Source organism: Cervus canadensis, chromosome 26 (assembly GCF_019320065.1).
Source record: "Cervus canadensis isolate Bull #8, Minnesota chromosome 26, ASM1932006v1, whole genome shotgun sequence".
Taxonomy (NCBI): domain Eukaryota; kingdom Metazoa; phylum Chordata; class Mammalia; order Artiodactyla; family Cervidae; genus Cervus; species Cervus canadensis.
The window spans coordinates 51,247,643-51,267,337 of record NC_057411.1 but is presented as its reverse complement, the minus strand read 5'-3'; the positions used below and the strand labels follow the sequence as shown (position 1 = coordinate 51,267,337).

At 63.7% G+C, this 19,695-nt stretch overlaps 1 protein-coding gene and 1 long non-coding RNA gene across 9 annotated transcripts in view; one reads left to right on the top strand and one right to left on the bottom strand.

Moving 5' to 3' along the window:
• Positions 1–19,695, top strand: part of SH3BP2 (SH3 domain binding protein 2) — a 35,835-nt gene that overhangs the window by 2,288 nt on the left and 13,852 nt on the right. Inside the window, exons 1-2 of one of the 7 annotated variants that reach the window (XM_043447992.1) lie at positions 4,657–4,733; positions 13,912–13,958. The exons of 1 other annotated variant lie outside the window; for it this stretch is intronic. Coding sequence is in view for 2 of the 6 variants with exons in the window: in XM_043447986.1 (XP_043303921.1) it covers positions 4,528–4,733 (206 nt within the window). In the remaining 4 variants the exon portion in view is untranslated. Of the gene's footprint in view, positions 1–4,527; positions 4,734–13,911; positions 13,959–15,776; positions 16,322–18,185; positions 18,480–19,695 lie in introns of those variants that run through there. 5 more of the 7 variants (XM_043447991.1, XM_043447986.1, XM_043447988.1 and 2 more) reach the window with 5 other exon arrangements.
• LOC122428177 lies at positions 1,438–5,285 on the bottom strand. Of its 2 annotated transcripts, none has more exons than XR_006265662.1 (3): positions 5,052–5,285; positions 2,504–4,667; positions 1,438–1,857 (listed from the first exon to the last, which is right to left on the bottom strand). It is a non-coding gene; the product is annotated as an uncharacterized LOC122428177 (long non-coding RNA). The 2 variants fall into 2 exon arrangements; XR_006265661.1 differs by having other exon boundaries at positions 1,438–1,791.

The following is a 19,695-nucleotide window of genomic DNA, read 5'->3' as shown; positions in this document are numbered from 1 at the left end:
CACAGTTGTCTGTGAAGGTCCGGGGGCTGATGGTGGCATATGGTTGGTGTCCAGCAACTGTGGGCCAGTGGGGGTGCTGTCCACAGCCCTCTGGGCTAGCGAGCAGGGATAGCCAGGCAGCGGCTGCTTGGGAGGGGGCGGGACCTGGAGAGGTCGAGGGCAAAGGGCAGGCTCCAGGTCCCTGCTGCTTGGGTCTCGTGGCCAAGGCCCGAGTCTCTCAGGAGTGGCCAGGATCAGGGAGCCACGTGGGTCCTCCTGGTTTCTGTCCTTGATGCTCTATCAGAGACTCCAAGGGTCAGTGACTGGCAGGCCCTGCTCTCCCCTCATTGGCTGGCTCATTAGATGATCTCAGTAAGCCCTGGGCATGCACATACGTGGTTTTCTAGGCAGCACAGGCAGCCTGGCCAAGGGAGGTGAATGGCAGGTGGCCGGTGAAGGAAGTATTTGCCGTCAGGAGGAGGATTGTCTGAGCCAAGAGGGCAGCCATGGAGGTAGGAACAGACTGAACCAGAGGCTGGAAGTGCAGAGGGTGGCAGACCAGTTTGACCGGAGTGGCTGGTGTGTTTGGATGTGGTGGGAGTATGGATGGGGGGGTGGATGACCATGCAGAGGGGCCTGGGGGCAGGGAGAGGGGTGGTCAGGAGGCGGAAATCCTACCCACAGGCAGGTGGCCTGTCGTCAGCAGGCTTCTGACTCTCTCCAGTGGTCCTGACCAGTCATCCAAGGGCTGTGACAGTCCCACACGTGGGCCGCCTAAGTCCCAGAGGCGGGGGCTGAGGGGCGGGGAGCATTCTGGACTCTGTAGCTTCAGACAGGTAGGCCCAGCAGTGCGGCACTGCCTGGTCACCCTGCTCACCATGCTGGGCCTGGGCACCAGAGGGTAGGCAGGACCATGCCAGGAGAAACGGGGCTGCCTCCCGGCCGCGGCCAAGAGACCCGCGCCTCTTTCGTGAATGACACTTCCCGATTTGAGTGCTAGAAGGCCCCAGCTCTGGGCCACACGGATGGACTAGGGCTCACGGGCCAGGCTCCTGAGCCGCGCGCCAACTCTAGGCGCAGTGGGAGTGAAGTGCTCAGATGTGGGGGGGGCGGGGCACGGGACTTGAGTCTCCCCACCGCGCCCCTTCTCCCTGGACAGCAGAGTTTCTGAGGTTCTGGCTCTGGGGCCACCTGCAGGTTGACCCCTGCCCGTCCCCCCAGGTCAGGAACCACACTGAGACCTGGTGCTTCTCTCACCCCTGGCCCCAGGGTCCAGAGATGACTGATCCTTGGCCCCTGTGGGCCAGCCACAGTGGGACCCAGCACCCCTTGCCCTAGAAAGGTGTGGGCCCCGTCACCTAGGTGATGGCCTGAGGAGTTGGCAGGGCACCCTCTTGGTGTCCATACCCCTTCCGCCACGGCCACGTTCTGATTCCGAGAAGTGCCGTCTGCTTCCTTATGAATCAGATGTTTATTGTCTACTGGTTGAGCCCAGGGTAGGGGCGGCCCACTGCCAAGCACGCCCGTCCCAGGCCGCTGGGTGGGGTGTGGGTGTCTTGCCTGCTGGAGCCTGCAGAGGGAGGGCGGGCCCAGCCCCGAGTCTCCAGGCGGACGGTGACCGCCCTGAGAGCTGGGACCAGGGTGGGCTCCCCCACGGCCGGGCGCTGAGCCAGCCCTGGGGAAGACCTCCCTGGGGGGCCTTCTCCCAGCGGCATGGCTCCTCCCAGCAGGCAGATGAGGAGGGCGGGTTTCCCAGCGTGGAGCAGCAGCCTGCCCTTGTCACGTCTTAAGTGCATCTCTGGACTTGAGCTCCTTCCTCGGGAAACAGAGGGAAAGCAGTTCTGACTCCGGGAGTCCTCGGGGAAGTTAAGTGAGACGCTGCAAAGGAGCCCACACTGGGAGACGTAGCCCAGACCCAGGGTGGGGCCTACCCTCCCCGCCCCCGACCCTGTGCAGACGCTGCAGCTCCATCTGGGGGGCCCCCTCCCTGTCTCCCTGCTCCATGTTGTAATCCAGCCTCACTCTTCTGTGGCTTTAGAGACCTCCGGGTCCCCACCCACTGCCCCCGGCCAGGGAGGAGCCAGCCTAACCCCTGCCCCTCACTGCTGGCTGCCCACCACTCCCCCCCCCACCCCCCCCCACCGCCCCAGCAAGGTGACGGGAGGTCAGGGTGTGACCTTGGGGCCTGGGATGCCAGGGTAGACCCTGGCTTGATCCCGAAGCCTTAGCAGCCAGGGCGGCACCCACAGTTCAGCTGGCTGGGAAGCTATGCCACCCCACTCCGAGTCCTGTCCCTGGGGCGGGGGGCAGGGGTGGGCCCCCCTCAGAAAGCTGCTGCCCCCTGGGCCTCCCATTTGTGCTGGGCGCCCTGCGTACCCGGCCCTGGGCCAGGCGTGGACAGGGAGCCTCCTGGCCCGTCTGGGCCTCCCCACCGCCGCTGCCTCCCTCAGGAGCAGTTTTTAATAAAAGGCCTGAGTGTCCGTCCTGCCTGGTCCTCAGGGACCCTCCCTGGACCCCACCGCACCTCAGCCTGTGCACTGGTCACCGTGCTCCCTGTCTGCTTTTCCGTGCTCCGTCTGTTCCTGGTGAAGGACAGGGCCCCACCTGAGTGCCCGTGCCCTGCAATGCCCCTGTGGGCCTGCCGCAGAGGAGGGAAGTCCCTAGTAGAGCAGGCCTGCAGCCCGGCCAGCTGCAGGCCGGGCGTGTTTAGCTCCTGCTGGGTGTCAGAGACGCGGGTGCTCCGTCACCCCGAGAGCCCTGTGCCGCTGGGCGGTGAAGCTCCCGATCGCATCACAGCGGGCGGCGGTGCGGGGATCTTGCTGGGGCCCCTCTGCGTTTCCACCACAGCCCCTGGCTCTGGGCTCCAGCTCCTGTGTCCTCCATAGTCACCACTCCAGCCGCCTGGATGCGGAGGTCCCCGCAGGGGTTCACACGGGGAGACTGAGGAGAGGGATCAGGGGCCCCCCGTCCTAAGTGGAAGGCGTTCCTTTTTCTGTGGCTGTTCCTCCCTGGAGACATACACTGGGACCAAGGCTGGGGTCAGGCTGAGCCCCCCTGAGCCACGAGCCACAGGGAGACCTGGTCTTTGAGTCCTAGACAGCCAGTGCGCCCCTCCTACCCAGATGGGGCCCTGTAGGAGAGTGGTGGAGAAGGATCCAGAACACCAGATCTGGGAGCCCTGCGTGGACAGGTGCAGGGGAGGGAGGTGACCCTGGAGACTCACCCTGCCCCCTCCTCCCTCACTCCAGCTGCTTCCTCCCCTCCTGTTTGAAGTCAGGAAAGGAAGACCTTTTTCCCAGGGGTGCAAGCAGCTGGCACCGAGCTGCTGGGTCCCCTGATGGCCAGGCAGCTGCCAGGCTGGGGGCGGGGACCCGGCCGGCAGGTCCGTGATTCCCGGGCGGGTTTGACCCTCGTGGGCAGAGATGGAGTGGCCGTGCCCCCGTCCCTCCACACAAGATGAGAGGCTTGAAGCTGCTAGGAGTGCAGGGCGGCCATCCCGTCAGAGGCTGGGCGGGATCCGTGCCGTGAGCTGGATGCGGTAGAGGGGCCCAGGGCCCCCGCGGTCCATGCCCGGCCCCCACGGCCTCCCTGCTGGCCCACCCAGCTGTTGTCGGAGCCCACAGCGCCTGCAGGGAGAGCCTCAGTCTCCAGTGGGAGGGGTAACCACCATGTACCCCGCCCTGTCTTGGGAGCTTGTGGGTGCTGCCCTGCACCCCATGCGCCCCTTATCCCACAAGTCCTCCCCTAACCCCTACCTCCTGACTTCTCTGGAATCCCCCCAACTCTGAGGGACCCCAGCCCAACACTTTGCTGCCTGGCGTGCACCAGGACTGGGGCATCCCCTGCCGGCTCCTGGCCTCACAGGGGAGCTGCTTGGGGGTGGGGGTGGGAAACCCTGGACCCCATCTCATCTGGCTCCAGACCCTAAGCTGCACTGCAGAGGAGGTGTCCCCAACCTGGGGGCAGGGTGAGGGAGAGCCCCAGGATGGCTGCAGACCCCGGTTCTGGCCCTCCTGGGGCCTCAGTTCCACTAGCCCTGGCGTCCACTTGTATAAAATTGGAGCAAGGAACGGAGTCCCTCCCTGAGCTCCCCAGCCGTCCTGAGGTTCCTGGCACTGGCCTGGGGAGTTCTGCCAGGAAGAACGCAAGCTCTCCTAGACCACAGCCATCTGTCCTCTTGAGAATGTGAGCAGGATGCTGAAGCGCTGTGGTCAGCGGCAGCTGGGCCCGCTCTGGGGAAGGAAGAGGATTGAGAAAGAGATACCAGCTCACCCTGCCACCCTAGCAGGCCCTGCCCCAGGCCCGAGGTTCCCCAAGCAGCCGGGCACCCACGGGCAGCTGTCAGGCCAAGACCTTGGGAAGCAGGCGGGGCAGCCCCACGCCGGCCGTCTCCACACTGATTCACCTGCTGCCTGGAGGACCCCCGGGGCCCCTCCCCAGGGCCGGGCTCGGGGCTGCCTGTGGGGAGGGCGCAGGCACCGTCCTCGTAGTGGGCGGTCCCTGAGAACCACATAGGAGGTGCCCCTGGGCACCTGAGGTAGGGCCTTTATGGGGTGGGAGCAGGAAGACGCAGGCAGGAGGAGCCAGGCCCAGAGCTGGTCTGTGTTTGCAGAGCTCTTTCTGGGTCTTGAGACGTCCCTCCCACGCACGCACAAGTACCCCCGCTGCGGCAGTGGCCGTAAGGAGGCCTGGATGAAAGCAGGAGACACAGGAGAGCCCGGTGTGCGGTGGGGGCAGAGGTTCGGTGGAACAGGGTGAGTCGGCGACCCGCTCTGAGAGGCCCCCGGGGCCAGGGGAGGCGGATGTGGTGGACTGGGGCCTGGGGGAGCACCCCCCACCCGGGAGCACCCCCCCACCCCGCCGCCCAGTCCTCTCTGCTGGCTTTCCTGGCCACAGAGGAGTGACCCCCATGGCCATCTCCCCAGGGAGGGAGAGGGTGTCCCTGTGGCCCCATGGAGCCATGCCCCTCCCACACCCAGGACAGGCTGCCCCAGGTGGTGGCAGGTCCCCAGCCAGGAGGAGGTTCGGGGCCGGCCCTCGGGAGCTCTGCTGACTGTCAGGAACCACCTCACCTCTGGGAGCCTCAGTTAGGCTGAGGGTTGGAGGAGAGCGTTTGCCTCGTGCGTGGTGGCCCCGCAGGCAGACCACAGGGCTGGACGGGCCCTTGGCCTGTCGGGGTCTGGGGAGGCTTCCCAGGGCTGCTGGGCCCGCGGTGGGGGTCGGGAGGGGGTGCTGGACAGAGAGCTGAGGCCACGTTGCCCGAGGCTGTGGTGGCTGGGGGCCTTGCCTGGAGCTGCCCGCCCCGCGAGGCAGGGCCGGGTCTGGAGTCCCCAGGCAGCAGAGGCCCGCCCCTCCAGCCCCGAGGTCCCCTGAGGGCACCGCTCCCTGGCCTGACTGGGCCGTCGGGGTGTCCTGGGGTGACCTGACGGCAGGGTGGGGACAGTGGGCGGCGGTCGGGGCAGGCCGTCCTGCTGGAGCACCAGCGGGGCGATAGCCTTGAACCCGAGACTTGCCTCCCGGCTGTGGCTGGGACTGCGCTCGGGGCGCGGGGCCGGTGTGTAGGATCCCGCAGGACCCCTGGCTTGGGGAGGGGCAGTGTGCAGGAGGGAGACCCCCACCTCCCCGCCCCTGCCGCCTCCTGTCTGTCAAGGCTGCTGGAGAGGGAGGGACAGGGACCGGGCCCCTTTCCCGCCAACCCGGGCCCCCGGCCAGACCTTCCTCGCGCTGGGCCTCCGAACAATGGGGCAGTGTCAGCGCTCCTGGGAACGGTCAGGCCAGCCAGGCCCCCCACGGGCCCAGGCCGAGGGGCTTGGAGGGAGGCCAGCAGTGAGTCATCCGTCCCTCGCCAGGGTTCCCGGGCCGGGGGCACCAGGACTCTGCTTCCCCAGCCTCCGCCCTGGGGTCCTGGCCGGCTCCTCCTTCCCTTTTGAACCTCTCCCTTTCCTCTCTGGCTCCCTCCCTTCTGGACACGTGGCTGTCTCTCTGCCTTGGTCCCGGGCAGAGACCCAGCCTGACCGTGGCTGTCGCCTGCCCCATCGTGGGCTGGTCCCGTCTCCCAGCCTGTGAGGGACCCCGGGAAGAAGCCAGTGAGAGGGCCCAACCTAAAATTTGGCTGAGGAATACAAGGTGGACCCCAAGAAGGAAGTGAGGCAACAAAATAAAACACTCTCCAAGAGAGTGAGGGTTAACTGACAACATCAAAGAAAGAAGAAAAGAAAAGGTATGAAAAATATTAGCATCAGGGATAACAGGATAAAAATAAATGGGTTAAAGCTGAACAGAGACCAGACCCTGAAATGCTGAAGTGAGAAGGAGGCGGGAAGGGCCCTGTGGTATGGACTTGGCCTTGATGGTTCCGGCCTGTGGCAGGGTGGGCAGAAAGCGAAAACCTTGCTGGACGGATGGTAAGCCAGGTTCCTGGGCAGGTGAGTGGTCCAGAGACACCCCCCCCAAGAGGAGCTGGAGGAGGAGCTGAGATGAGGGCCACTCCTCACGCCCCTGGACCCTGACGTGCTGACCTGTGGCAATGCGAGGTACCCAGGAGCCGTGTGGGTCCTGTGGCCCGAGGGAGCCTACCGTGGCACAAAAGAGCCTAAAGAGATGAGAGAAGCGACGGACGCTACTGGGGTCAACCAGTGTCCCTCTTGGTCGACCGTGGGAAGCCCCGGTGGGTGGTTCTCAGCATGCAGGGCTCACGCAGGTGCCCTGGCCTGGCACTGGCAAACAGCAAGTGTCCCTGCGGCGAGCCTGCTTTATGGCCGGTCTGAAGCCTCCGGCCGTGGCTCCTGCACGGAGCAGTGGGGCCCGGGCCTCTCCTTGGCCCCCATCCAGCATGCGTTTCCTGGCCTCTGCATCCTCACTGAGCTCCCCTGTTATCATCTCGGCCTGGTGTTGGGGTCTGGGCTGAGTGGGGCGCCCTCCACCCCGAGGCTCTGGGCCCAGCGCTGGGCCAGGTAGCTCTGGAGGAGCCTGGGAGAGCTGCCTGCTTTGGTCCTCAGTCAGTTCAGTTCAGTTCAGTCGTTCAGTCTTTGTGACCCCATGGACTGCAGCACGCCAGGCCTCCCTGTCCATCACCAGCTCCCGGAGTTTGCTCAAACTCATGTCCATTGAGTCGGTGGTGCCATCCAACCATCTCATCCTCTGTCGTCCCCTTCTCCCCCTGCCTTCAATCTTTCCCAGCATCAGGGTCTTTTCCAGTGAGTCAGCATCAGGTGGCCAAAGTATTGGAGCTTCACCTTCAACATCAGTCCTTCCAATGAACATTCAGGACTGATCTCCTTTAGGATGGACTGGTTGGATCTCCTTACAGTCCAAGGGACTCTCAAGAGTCTTCTCCAACACCACAGTTCAAAAGCATCAATTCTTCGGCAGTCAGCTTTCCTTATAGTTCAGCTCTCACATCCATACATGACTACTGGAAAAATCATAACCTTGACTAGACGGACCTTTGTTGGCAAAGTAATGTCTCTGCTTTTTAACATGCTGTCTAGGTTGGTCATAACTTTCCTTCCAAGGAGTAAGCATCTTTTAATTTCATTTCTGCAGTCACCATCTGCAGTGATTTTGGAGCCCAGGAAAATAGTCAGCCACTGTTTCCACTGTTTCCCCATCTATTCCGTGAAGTGATGGGACTGGATGCCATGATCTTAGTTTTCTGAATGCTGAGCTTTAAGCCAACTTTTTCAATCTCCTCTTTCACTTTCATCAAGAGGCTCTTTAGTTCTTTTTTGCTTTCTGCCATAAGGGTGGTGTCATCTGCATATCTGAGGTTATTGATATTTCTCCCAGCAATCTTGATTCCAGCTTGTACTTCCTCCAGCTCAGCGTTTCTCATGATGTACTCTGCATATAAGTTAAAAAAGTACGGTGACAATAGACAGCCTTGACGTACTCCTTTTCCTATTTGGAACCAGTCTGCTGTTCCATGACCAGTTCCAACTGTTGCTTCCTGACCTGCATACAGATTTCTCAAGAGGCAGGTCAGGTGATCTGGTATTCCCATCTCTTCCAGAATTCTCCACACTTTATTGTGATCCACACAGAGGCTTTGGCATAGTCAATAAAGCAGACATAGATGTTTTTCGGGAACTCTCTTGCTTTTTTGATGACCCAGCGGATGTTGGCAATTTGATCTCTGGTTCCTCTGCCTTTTCTAAAACTAGCTTGAACATCTGGAAGTTCACGGTTCACGTGTTGTTGAAGCCTGGCTGGGAGAATTTTGAGCATTACTTTGCTCGCGTGTAGAGGAGTGCAACTGTGCGGTAGTTTGAGCATCTTTGGTCCGCAGGGTGCTCTTATCGGCAAGCTTGTTTGGGGGAGGAGTGAAGTGACTTGCACCAGGTCGCCGGTACAGAGAAGCAAAGCTGGAGGTGGTGCCCTGGCCTGGGTGCTCACCCTGGGGCAGGTCTGAGACCCTCTCCACGCTCAGCTGGGCGCGTGCCCTCATGCGTGTTCTGGCCGGACCGGCCCCCTCTATCAGTGTGTGGCTCTTCTCGCCCCAGCCCCAGGCCCTCTGCACAAGCGCTCTCCCATCCGGGACACTCCGTGTGACCTTGCTGGGCTGCGGCGTGTGGATGCGCCGATGTGTCCCTGTGTCTGAGCGGAAGGGTTGTCACAAGGGTGAGTCAGCGGTGGCTACCTCCGTAGCAGCTGGGCACCTCAGATGGAGGGCAAGGCTGGCGTGGACCCGGGGTGAAGGGTGTGGTGTTTGCTCGCAGGCGGCAACGCCCTGACTGTCTCCTCCTGCCCCATCAGCGGTGGCGGCGGTGAGCAGGCCTCAGGGCGGCTTGTGCTCTGGGATCGTCTCCGGACCGGCTCCCCTGGGCCCTGGAGGTGCGTGTGAAACAGGAGCAGACCCTGAAATCAGGAGGACGGACTGGCATGTGCCTGCACCCCCGCGCTGTGTGCCCCAGCCTTCAGCCTGGAGCCGGGGGGCGTCCTCCAGCTGCGCTCCGGGCTGTGGGTTCTTCGTCTGTCCATCTGTCCAGAGAGCAGACCCCGGGCCTCCTCACGCCCCTTGGAGCCAGGCTTGGCAGGAAGTGTGGGGTGGATGAGGTGGCCCGCAGGGTGGTGCTGGCCCGGCGGCCGCTGCTGCAGCCCACTCAGCCTCAGCTTCCTCATCGGAAGTGCTGGAGATAGGCGGCGGGGAATGAGTGGGCCCTGGGCGCTCACACCTTGGCGCTGGGGGGACGTTCCCGGAGGCTGCTCCCTGCCCTGACCCACTGGCTTGGCCCTCTGTCACAAGAGGTTGACTGTAGGCAAGAAAGGAGCCCCCCAGCCTTTGAGACCCCACCCGGCCTTGGCCCCAGCGAGTCGGGCTGTGTCCCCATAGGAGGCGCGTGTGATCTACACATGTGTCCCCAGGAGGGTCTGGCTGGTGGTCGCCTGTGCTCCTGAGGCCTGGGGCCGGTGACCGGGACCAGGCCCTCCTCCGAGGGCAGGACCAGGCTCTGTCTGGTGTGCCAAGGAGTGACCCAAGGAGCATGCATGTGGTTTCTGGGAAGAGGGTGGGGTAGGCTGGGCTTGGGGAAGTCCTGCCGCCCGTGGGTTCCTCGTTCACTGGGGGTCAGCCTCACCCTGACCTCAGAGCAGAAGGTCTGTTCCCTTCCAGGTGACCCGACAGAGGGGCTTGGAAGGTTCCAGCCCCAGCCCAGGAGGGTCAGCGGCAGTGTTGGGCAGCCTGGTCTGCCTGGGGCTCGGCCCACCGGGCACTCGCGGCCGGGTGGGTGGAGGGGGGGACGGTGCCTTGTCCAGGCCCCACACCTGCTCTGCCCGTGGGGGCTGCTGGCCTTGCTTTGTGGACCTGTGAGGCTGGGAGCGGTCAAGAGCCTCGCCGAGGTCCCTCTGGGGGTGTCCGGGCCTTGCTCAGTGGGCGACAGACCCCCTTTGGCGTCCATCCTTGCAGCCAGAGGGCCCTGCCCCACACCCAGGGATGAAGAAATGGGGATGCTTGGGGCAAGGCGAGTGGTTTAATTCAGTAAATGAGCTCCACAGTTGGACCCCAGGTGGAGCCGGGAGTGTCCAGCCAGTGGGTGAGGTCTCTTCATGCTGCAAGAGGTGGCTGGTGTCCCCTTTGTGCTGGGGACACCGCAGGGCACAGACGCACGGAATGACTGCCGTCCACATCCCCCTCCCCGCTCCAACCCCGAGCTATGTCAAGGGAGAGGCAGACAGTCAACAGACAGACTGGCAACGCTGCAGTCAGTGCGGCTGCTGGGGGCACGGAGCCTCTCCTAGGAGGCCTGCTCGTGGGCAGAGCGTGTGTAGATGGGCAGGGGCTGTGTGTGTGGGCAGTGGGTCTGGACTCGGGGCCACGGAGGAAGGTGTGGGGCCTGGGGAGCCGGGAGATGTTGCTCCACCCTGAGCCACGCGCTGGACAAAGGTGGCGTTTCCACGCCTGGGGCCGTGGCTCAGAATGGGGCCAGCAGCCGTGGGCAGGGAGTGCTGGGGGGTGCTGACCCACAGGGGCAGCCTGGGAGGGCGTGTTCCAGCTCTCAGCAGGGCGGTTCGGGAGGATGTTCTCCCTTCCCGAGGTGCCTGTGACAACGGGGTGGCCGGCAGGACCCCTGGAGCCCCCCTGTCCCCGGGCCATGCCCGGTGATCTTCGGGACAGCCTCGTGCAGGCGCTGTCGGCCCACTGTTCTCACGAGGAAGCAGCCGAGGGTGGGCCGCGAGGTTAGGGTGGACCCGGCCTGTCCCCAAGGAAGTCTGTGCGTCACCACCGCTGTCCTGCTTCCCAGTGTCCCGTGGTGGAGCGCCCCTGCCCTGGTGGTGGGGGGCGGGGGGCGGGTACCCGGGGTGCTCATGCCGGCTGTGTGCGCAGCCGTGAACACCCGTGGGCGATGGGCCAGGAACATGGGGGTGGACCCAGCCACACGTCAGCACTTTGGAGAGTTTTTTTTATCAAGCAATTAAAAAGTGGAAACTTGTTAGTGTCATGATGAACTGAAGTGTGAATCCTGGAACGCCTCTGCTGGCTTGTGGTTTGAGACAAGAGGGTGACGGTACCAAGCCGCACTTCCCCCAGCCCCCGGCCCCCCCACCACAGCCTGTTGTGCGGCCTTGGTCCAGAAGTCGGGGGCCCTGAGCCTGGCACGCCTGCCCAGCCGTCCCCCGACCCATCCACGTGCTGCTCCTTCCTGGGGAGCCCTGCCTTCTCCGGGGCTCTGATGAGGGTGCCCTGCACCTGATGCGGGGCCCGTGGGTGGCCCCTGCTCTTTTCTGAGGGGCCCCGGCTCTCTTTGGGGGCCCCCCAGCTCTGCCCCCACAGGCTCACCCAGCCCTCGATCCTGGCCCTTGGGAGATGCTGCCTGATCTGGGAATATTTGCTAGAGGCAGAGGCCAGGCCTGGAGAGGCAGCCCCAGCTGGCTGTGGTGTGGGAGCGCATACAGGGGCATGTGGGCTCCCTTGAGTTGTCTGTGGGGACAGAGCTCGAGGCGAGGGTCCCGAAACCACACTCCTGCTCCCGTTTGGCCACCGCCCTCGGAAGCGCCGGCTCCGTGTGGGCAGCTGTGCATGCCAGCGTCTTTCTGCACTTCCCCAATTCCCTCTGTCCCCGCCCACAGCAGCTGCTGGACTGCCTTGCGACCCCACCCTGGGCAGCCCTGACAAGCCCCGGGGGGCCTCTTAGACCCCGGCACAGTGCTGGCCTGGTCTCTGTCTTGCAGTGAGCAGACCCCAGGGCTCACCCGGTGCTGGCCAACGGCTCACTCACCAGGCAGAGGTTCTGGGGCCACGGGCCTTTGTGGCAGCCACTGGACCTCCGTTCTCGTTGGGGGTCAGCTTCGTTCCTCACTTTGGCTCTGGGGGACAGCCCGGGCGTGTGCTGATGTAGCCGTGTAAGGGTGTGGCTGCGTGTGTAGACGCAACAGTGAGCCCACCTGACCGCGCATCCTTCGGTCTCTTGGTCCCTTTGGTGGGCCAGGCACTGGGCTCTGGGCATACAGGGGGACCCAGGCCCGTGGGGGAACGCTGGGGTCACACATGTGATGCCTAAGGCTGTGCCACTGACTTGGAGACTGCAGGGAAGGGGCTGAGGTCCTAGAAGGTCCTTCTCGCAAAGGATGCGGGGGACTTTTGGACAGGAAATGGCTTCCAGTGGAGGAGATTGCAGTCTGAGAATGGGGTGCGGTGGTCCTTGTGATAGGCCCACAGCTGAGGGCCCAGGGCAGCAAGCAGGGGCCAGACCCCGCATGCTCAGCCAGGGGCCAGCCCCACCTCTGCTCCGCGGTGGAGGTGGCTGGACAGAGCCAAGGAGGGGCTGGCCGGATGGTGGGCCCTGCAGGTCTGCTGAATGTGGGCTGGGCCTGGCCTCAGCCGGTGCACGGTGGGCTTGGGAGGTGGTGAGCCAGGCCCACAGGAGGCCATGGATGTCCACGGAGGCCGCCCAGATGTACCCTGTCCAACGTCACGCCTAGGGGGCCCTCGCAGAGCCAGCCTCACCCTGCAGGGCACGCCCCGAGCTTCTAACTGACTGTGACTTCATCCAGGGAAGAACGTGGGCAAGTCCCCGTGTGAAATAGTTTCTCACGGCCGCCCTAACCAAGTGCCGCCAGCTGGGGGCTGTGAAACACAGAAATGTATTCTCACGGTCCTGGAGGCCGGACCCCAAAGTCACGATGTCAGCAGCACCCTACTCCCTCGAGGGCTCCAGGGCGAATCCTTCCCCGTTCTCTGTCTTCCAGCTTCCTGGGGGCTGCCTGCGGGCCTGGGCTTCCTTGGTTTAGGGACACATCACCCCAGTCTCTGCCTCTGCCTTCCCCTTCTCCTCTATCTTCTCTCTCTCTGTCTTTATTTTTAAATTGAAGGCCCACAGCATGATGGTTGACTTGCATATATTGTGAGAGGATTGCCACAATAGATCCAGCCAGCATCTGTCTGCTTATATAGATACAATGAAAAAAAAAAAAGAAGAAAATGTTTTCTCATGTTGAGAACTCGCAGGATGTATTCTCTTTCCAGCTTTCCTGTGTATCACACAGCAGTGTCGGCCGGTCACCATGTCGTCCATCGCTTCCCTAGGACTTATCCACCTTAGAACTGGAAGTTTGTACCCTTTGGCCACCTTCCTCCGATTCCCTCTCTTTCCACTCTCTGCCTCTGGTGACACAAACCTGACTTCTTCCTCGAGTTCTTCCTCTTTTGTCTGTTACAAGGATGCTTGCTGTTTCATTTAGGGCCCATCTGGCTAAACCAGGGTGAGATCCTTAGTCACGTATGCGAAGATCCTTCCCCAAGTAAGGTCAATCACAGTTCCCAGGGACTCGGGGGCCCCCATTCAGCCCACAACACGGGGTGACCCTGGGCAGGACTCTGCCCCTACGCCCCCCACTCACTCTGCCCAGCTGGATGGCACCCTGGCCCGAGTTCCTGGGACTCCTCGCGTCCCCTCACCGGAAGGCGGGTTACAGTGCCAGGCGGAGAGAAGAACTGGCTCAGAGAGGAGGGGAAGGGCTCTGGGGCCCTGGTCCTGCAGGGTGGGGACCAAGTAGGTGGGCCCTAGGCTGGCTGTGGGTGCCCCGAGCCCTTCGCGGGGACTGATGCAAAGCGTCTTATTTTGAGAGCTTGAGGTTTTCACCAGTGGAGGTGCCAGTCACCCTGCCCTGGGCACAGGGCCCTCCCTGAGCCTGCAGGCTCTCCTTGGCACAAAGGCGGCAGGCGGGCGCCGGGCTGGGCACAGGGGCCCTGGGAGACTGGGGTTGCCAGGGCCGTGGTTCCGGTACCCACACCTCCACTCCCTGGCCCTCGGCCCGGCCAGTGCCCTGCTCCGTGAAGCCCTGCGTCCCCGTGGTCAGCACGGGTGTGGGCTGTGAACACCAGGGTGGGACAGGCTTCACGGCTTGCGGCAGGGGCGGTGCTGCGCCGGCCTGTGCCTCGCTCCAGAGGAGGCCGAGGACCCTGGAACCCAGAAGGCTCTCCTCCCTCTTTCGCAGGCTGACACTGGCCCCTGCCCAGCAGCTGGCTAGTCCCACCCACCCTGGTAAGTGTGTGGCTCGGTGGGTGGTCCCCAAGCCTGGAATTTAGAGGCAGCCGCCCTGGGGGCTGGGGGAAGAGCTGCAACTTGGGGGAGGTGGGGTGGAAACCAGAGCTTCCCAGAGTTGGGACCCCAGCCCCACCCATCTTACTGCTTGGATGATGGTTATTCCCAGTCTAGTGGGGCGGGGAGGTGGTTCCCACTACTGGAGGAGGGGCCCTGAACACCCCCTGTTTCAGGAACATGAAGTGAAATGAAGTGAAAGTCGCTCAGTCGTGTCTGATTCTTTGCGACCCCATGGACCATACTGTCCATGGAATTCTCCAGGCCAGAATACTGGAGTGGGTAGCCGTTCCCTTCTCCAGGGCATCTTCCCAACCCAGGGATGGAACCCGGGTCTCCCGCACTGCAGGCGGATTCTGCGCCAGCTGGGCCACCAAATGAAAGCAGCGTTATTTGTTGCAAAGATGAACTGCGGCCTGGGGGGTGGGGAGGAGCCAGGAGAAACCGGGAGAAACTGGGAGGCCTGGAGCGGGGAGATGGGGCGTCACCGGGAGGAGCCTGGAGAAACTGGGAGGCCTGGCGTGGGGGGACGGGGAGTCACCGGGAGGAGCCGGGAGAAACCGGGAGAAACTGGGAGGCCTGGAGCGGGAGAGATGGGAGGTCACTGGGAGAAACTGGGAATCCTGGAGTGGGGAGAGAGGGGAGGTCACTGGGAGAAACCGGGAGGCCTGGTGCGGGGGCCTCGGGAATCCTGGCCTCGGCCTCCCTGAGGAAATAGGGTAGGCAAGGGGCCAGCGCGGTCTGACCTCCATGGAGACCCCACGGCTCCCGCAGGTATGGTCCTCTGCCTGCTCCCATCTCTGCCTGCACAGGACAGAGGCTGGCTGGGGCCCCCTCCCCACTCTGGGCAGGCTGCGAGGGTGGACAGGAGGAGGCCCCCTTTAACCTCCCTGCCACCCCCTGCCTGTGGGCTGTGGTCAGTTGTCTGCTGTAGGCGCCGTCTGCCCACGGCCCCCGGCGGGCACTGAGGCTGCTGCTGGTGGGGGAGGCCAGGGTGCCCCCTGAGCAGAGTGAGGATGCACAAACCCAAGTTCCCCATCCAGGAGACGGCGGGGCGGGGCAGGGGGTGTGTGTCTGAGGCCCAAGCCGGACACCTGGATGTGTGTGCGACCAGGTGCCCGCAGGCCGGCCGTGGGTCTTGCCCTGGGATACCTGCTGGGCAGGCCAGGACGAGCCTCTGCAGCGCCCGAGGACGCGCCGTGCCCCTCAGACCCTGTGGCCGCGGGGCCCTGAAGTGCTCCGTCCCCCAGCTGGAGCTCAGGGGAGGGGAGGCAGGGGGCACGGGGTTCAGTGCCCAGCAGCTTGGGCTGGGCTCCCTGCCCCCAGCTTCCTGGGTGGGGGAGGAAGCCCAGCTTGGAGGGGCAGAGCAGGCCTGGGGGGTGGGGGGCTGCGTTGTGAGTGGGACCCGGTGGGGACCAGGCAGGGACGGAGCGCGCTTGGCCACTCGGGGCGAAGTGCTTTCTAGCAAGCCAGGTGTTCGCCGGGGAGCCGCGAGTGCGCTTGGTGGGGGGGTGTGAGCCCAGCTGTGTCACAGAGGCTGCGCCTGGCGTGGGCGTGGGAGGGGCAGAGAGGCCTGGGGGACGCGGAGGGAAGGCTGGCATCCCGTCCATCCTTCGCCCCTTGGGGTCAAAGGGCAGAGAGGCGGCCACCTTGACACGTGGAGGTCTCCTGCTGCGAGAGGCGGGGGGGGGGGGCCCTGCATGTGGCCTCAGGAGGCGGAGCCGCGTGGCAGAGTCCGTGTTCTGGCCCGCGGGGTGCCCTGGGGTGGTCGTGACTTCGTGTGCGGCTGTCTCTGGGGCCAGGGAAGCTGGGCCTGACGCCCTGGAATTCAGGACTCCCGTGATTCGCTGGGAAGAAGCCCAATCCGCAGAGGTGGCCCTGGGGTAGGGGGTGGGACCCTGGCAAGTGGCTTCCTCCCCGGGGCGGGGGGTGGTCACAGCTGGCCTCGTCCTGGGGCCTGGCGAGTGTCGTCTCTGGCCACAGTGGGCACGACTGAAAGCTAGCAGGCCAGAGCACCTAGCGGGCGCACCATTGGGCCTCACAGGAAGTGCTGGCTACCCGGGGCTGCCCAGGGGCCCAGCAGCAGGAAGTCCTGGTCGGGGAGGAGCCCCGGCGGCCACAGGCCCCAGACACAGGCAGCGGGCGGCTGTCAGCAGGAGGGAGCGGGCGGCTCACCTGCCCTGGGATGCCGGCCGAAGCCCTGCCCCATGGCCCCTGAGCCGCATGGCCTTCCTGGACCCCAGGACACCTGCCCCCAGGCCGTCACCAAGCAGGAGGAGAGCCATGTGCTGGCTCAGCGCCACCAGGTCAGTGGGGCGGCCCCGGGGCGGGGGGCTTGGGAGCCCGTGCCGGCCCAGCGCCTGTAGAGCCGCTCCGGGGGGCCCGCGTGTGAGCTCGGACCCACCCTCCTCAGGGCGGCGGCGGTGGGATGCACCGGACCCTGGCCCCGAGCCCCAGGAGGAGAGGAGAGGAGAGGCCAGGGGTGGACAGGGCAGCCGGTGGGAGCCCACGGCCCGCGCTGCTCGGCTGGCAGCCTGCAGAAGGCCCCAGGTCGGCGTGGGCCTTCCACCGGACACCCTCCCCTGCCCAGGGGGTGTGGGCACTGGGTCCTGGGCTCACATGCTGTGAGTGTGTGTGAGTGTGACTGTGTGTGCGTGAGTGTGCCTGCACCAGGGGAACGCAGAGCCGTGTGAGCCCGCGGCCTGCCCGCCGCCCACCCCCCGTTCCTGGAGCGCCGTGCCCCATGCCTGGGTGCCTGGCAGGGGGCTCAAGAGCCTGGGGTCTCAGGGACCCCAGCCCAGGTCGTGCTCCTCCCCCTGGCGCGGCTGCTCACCAGCCTTCGTGGGAGATGGATTTTTTTTTTGGTTTCGTGGGAGATGGTTTTCTTTTGGTTTCCATTCTTTTGTGGAGAAAGATTCAGGGAAGAGGAAGGGAGAGGAGCAATTGAAAGGGGAGACTGAACCCAGAGGCGCTGCGCCCCGCCCCTCAGGCGCCACCTAGCGCCCGCTGAGTGCCCGGGTGGGGCGGCAGGGCCGTAAGCTTGGGAATTACTCGGCGTCTCCGACCCTCTCTGTCTTCACCAGCGGCACGATGCTGGTTCACACGTCAGGGGGTGCTGGGGTGGTGATGTGGGTGATCCCTGAGAAGCGCAGAGTCTGGCACACGGTGTGTGCCCGGGGTGTCCCGGGCGAGCCCGTGAGCTGAGGGCAGAGCAGCGCTGTGGGGTTTAAGGGGCGGTCAGGCCCGGCGCTGGACGGGTGCAGGGCTGTGGGGCGGTGCTGATGACTCTGGCGCTCAAGCTGCCTCGCCCAGGGGACCGGACCCCCCACAGAGGGTCCTCTCAGCCCCTGGAGGGCTAACCCTAACCTAACCCTAACACCCTGGAGGGTGTGTGTGAGTACATGTGGGAGTCAGTGCGTGTCTCAGTATGTTGGAGTGCACGCGGGCGCGTGTGAGGGTGAACACACATGTAAGAATGAACGTGAGCATGCACACGTGTCGATGAGCGTGTGCACGTGTGTGAGTGTGAACAGCTGAGCGAGTCTGTGTGTGCGTTTGAGGGCATGTGTGGACGTGGCATGTATGAGCACGTGCAGGTAGGTGTGTGTGAGTAAGCACACATGGGTGCCTGTGACAAGTGAGTGTGTGCATAGTTGTGAGTGTGCGAATGACCGCCCTGGGGACCCTGGGAGCCCTGGCCTCCCCTCCCTGCAGCGCTCACAGACGGGCGGCGAGTGACCACCGACAGGAACCCCTAGCGCTGCGGTCGCACGAGGCGCCGGCTCCTTCACCACAGCCAGGGCCGCAGGTCTGCAGGTGTCGGGAAGGGGAGCCGAGGGAGCTCTGCTCTCATGCACAGGCTCACACAGTGCACACGCGTGTGCACACATGCCAAAGAGCACGCACAGAACCTTCTCACCAGCGCCGTGCGGCTCATGCACGCGTCCTGCCTGGGTGCGCCGTCCGTGACAGTGGCTGGGTGTGTGGGCCTTTTCAGGGGATGACCACAGGCCCCAGGGACTCACACCCCAGGGGGAGGGGGAGCCACAGAGCCTGCACTTCCTGGAGCCCAGGGCTGTCTCTGCGAGGAGGAGCGGTTTTCACCTGCTTGCTCTGCCCCTGGGTGCTGCAGCCTCGGGCCTGGGTCCCACAGACCAGTCTCAGCTTTCAGAGAAGGTGGGGGTGAGCATGGAGCAGAGACCAGAGAGCTGTCTGGTGCTGGGCTCCTGGGCAGGTCCCAGTGGCGCGGGGCAGGGCCTGGGGCCCAGAAGATGCAGGGGCGTCAGGATGAGCCGGCCCTGCCACGGTCCACCCTCTGGAGGGGGGTGGCGGAACGTCGTTGTCTGTCTCTGAAGCAGGGACACTCCCAGAGGAGGTGACCGTGGAGCACAGCCAGGCCTGCTACCAGGTCAGCCAGTGGGCACCAGGAGCGCTGCTCTGGTCCGCAGAGGGGGCTGTGGCCAGGTGAGACCGAGCCCTTCACAGGCCTGTGCCCGCCTGGCCGCCGAGCCGACCAGGGTGGGACTGCGGGGCCGCCCGCTCCCTCTGCTTCAGGTGCAGAGCCAGGAGGAGGGGTGGGCTCCGTCAGTCCTCAGCTCTGCCTCCGGCGCCCCCTCCCCCACAAAGATGCCAGGTCTCCTTACAGACTGGGGAGGAGGCGATGGAGTGGGCTGGGGGCTCTGTGTCCACTTCCTCTGGCTTCCAGGCCACCCGCAGTCCCCACCACCCAGGGCAGCAGCATTCTGCTCCTCCCGTGGGACAGCCTGATGCCCCTTTTGTGCCCGGGTGCCCCTCTTAGGTCGGGGAGGACCACCTGAAGAAGGGACAGCTGAGCTAGCTCCTGTTTCATTTTCGGATTGTTGCTGGCAGAGGGAAATACGGTGGAGTTTTATGTGTCCATCTGCTGTCCCGCCGCCTTGCTGAGCTTGTTTATTATTTCTAAACATTCTTTAGTGGATCCCTGGGGTTTTTCCTGACCATCTAACCTCTGAACAGTTTTACTTTTTCCTTGCCAATCTGCATAGCTCTTACTTCTTCTTTCTGCAAAACTGTCCTGGAAACTCTGGCTCAATGGTGAATAAAAATGTCCTTCCCTTGTTCCTCACTGGAGAGGAAGCTTTCGGTCACTCACCGCTGATCGTGATGTTCGCTCAGGGTTTTTCATAGACGTTCTTCACCAGGTTGAGGAAGTTTCCTCCTACTCCTAGTTTGTTGAATGTCCTTTAAAAAAAAAAGTTTACTTGTCTGCTCCGGGTCTTAGTTGCAGCACATGGCGTGTTTAGTCTTTGTTGCTGCATGTGGGATCTTTCGTTGAGGCCTGCGAACTCTCGGTTGCGGCATGTGGGGTCTAGTTCCCTGACCGGGGATCGAACCTGAACGCCTTGCATTGGGAGTGCAGAGGACCAGCCACTGGGCCACCAGGGAAATCCCCACTGAGTGTTCTTATCAGGAAGAATTGCAGATTTCGTTAAATGCTTTTTCTGCTTCTGTTGAGACAGTTGGGGCTTCCCTGGTAGCTCAGCTGGTAAAGAATGAGCCTGCAATGCAGGAGACCCCGATTCGATTCCTGAGTCAGAAGATCCCCTGGAGAAGGGATAGGCTACCCACTCCAGTATTCCTGGGTCTCCCTGGTGGCTCAGATGGTGAAGAATCTGCCTACAGTGCAGGAGACCTGGGTTTG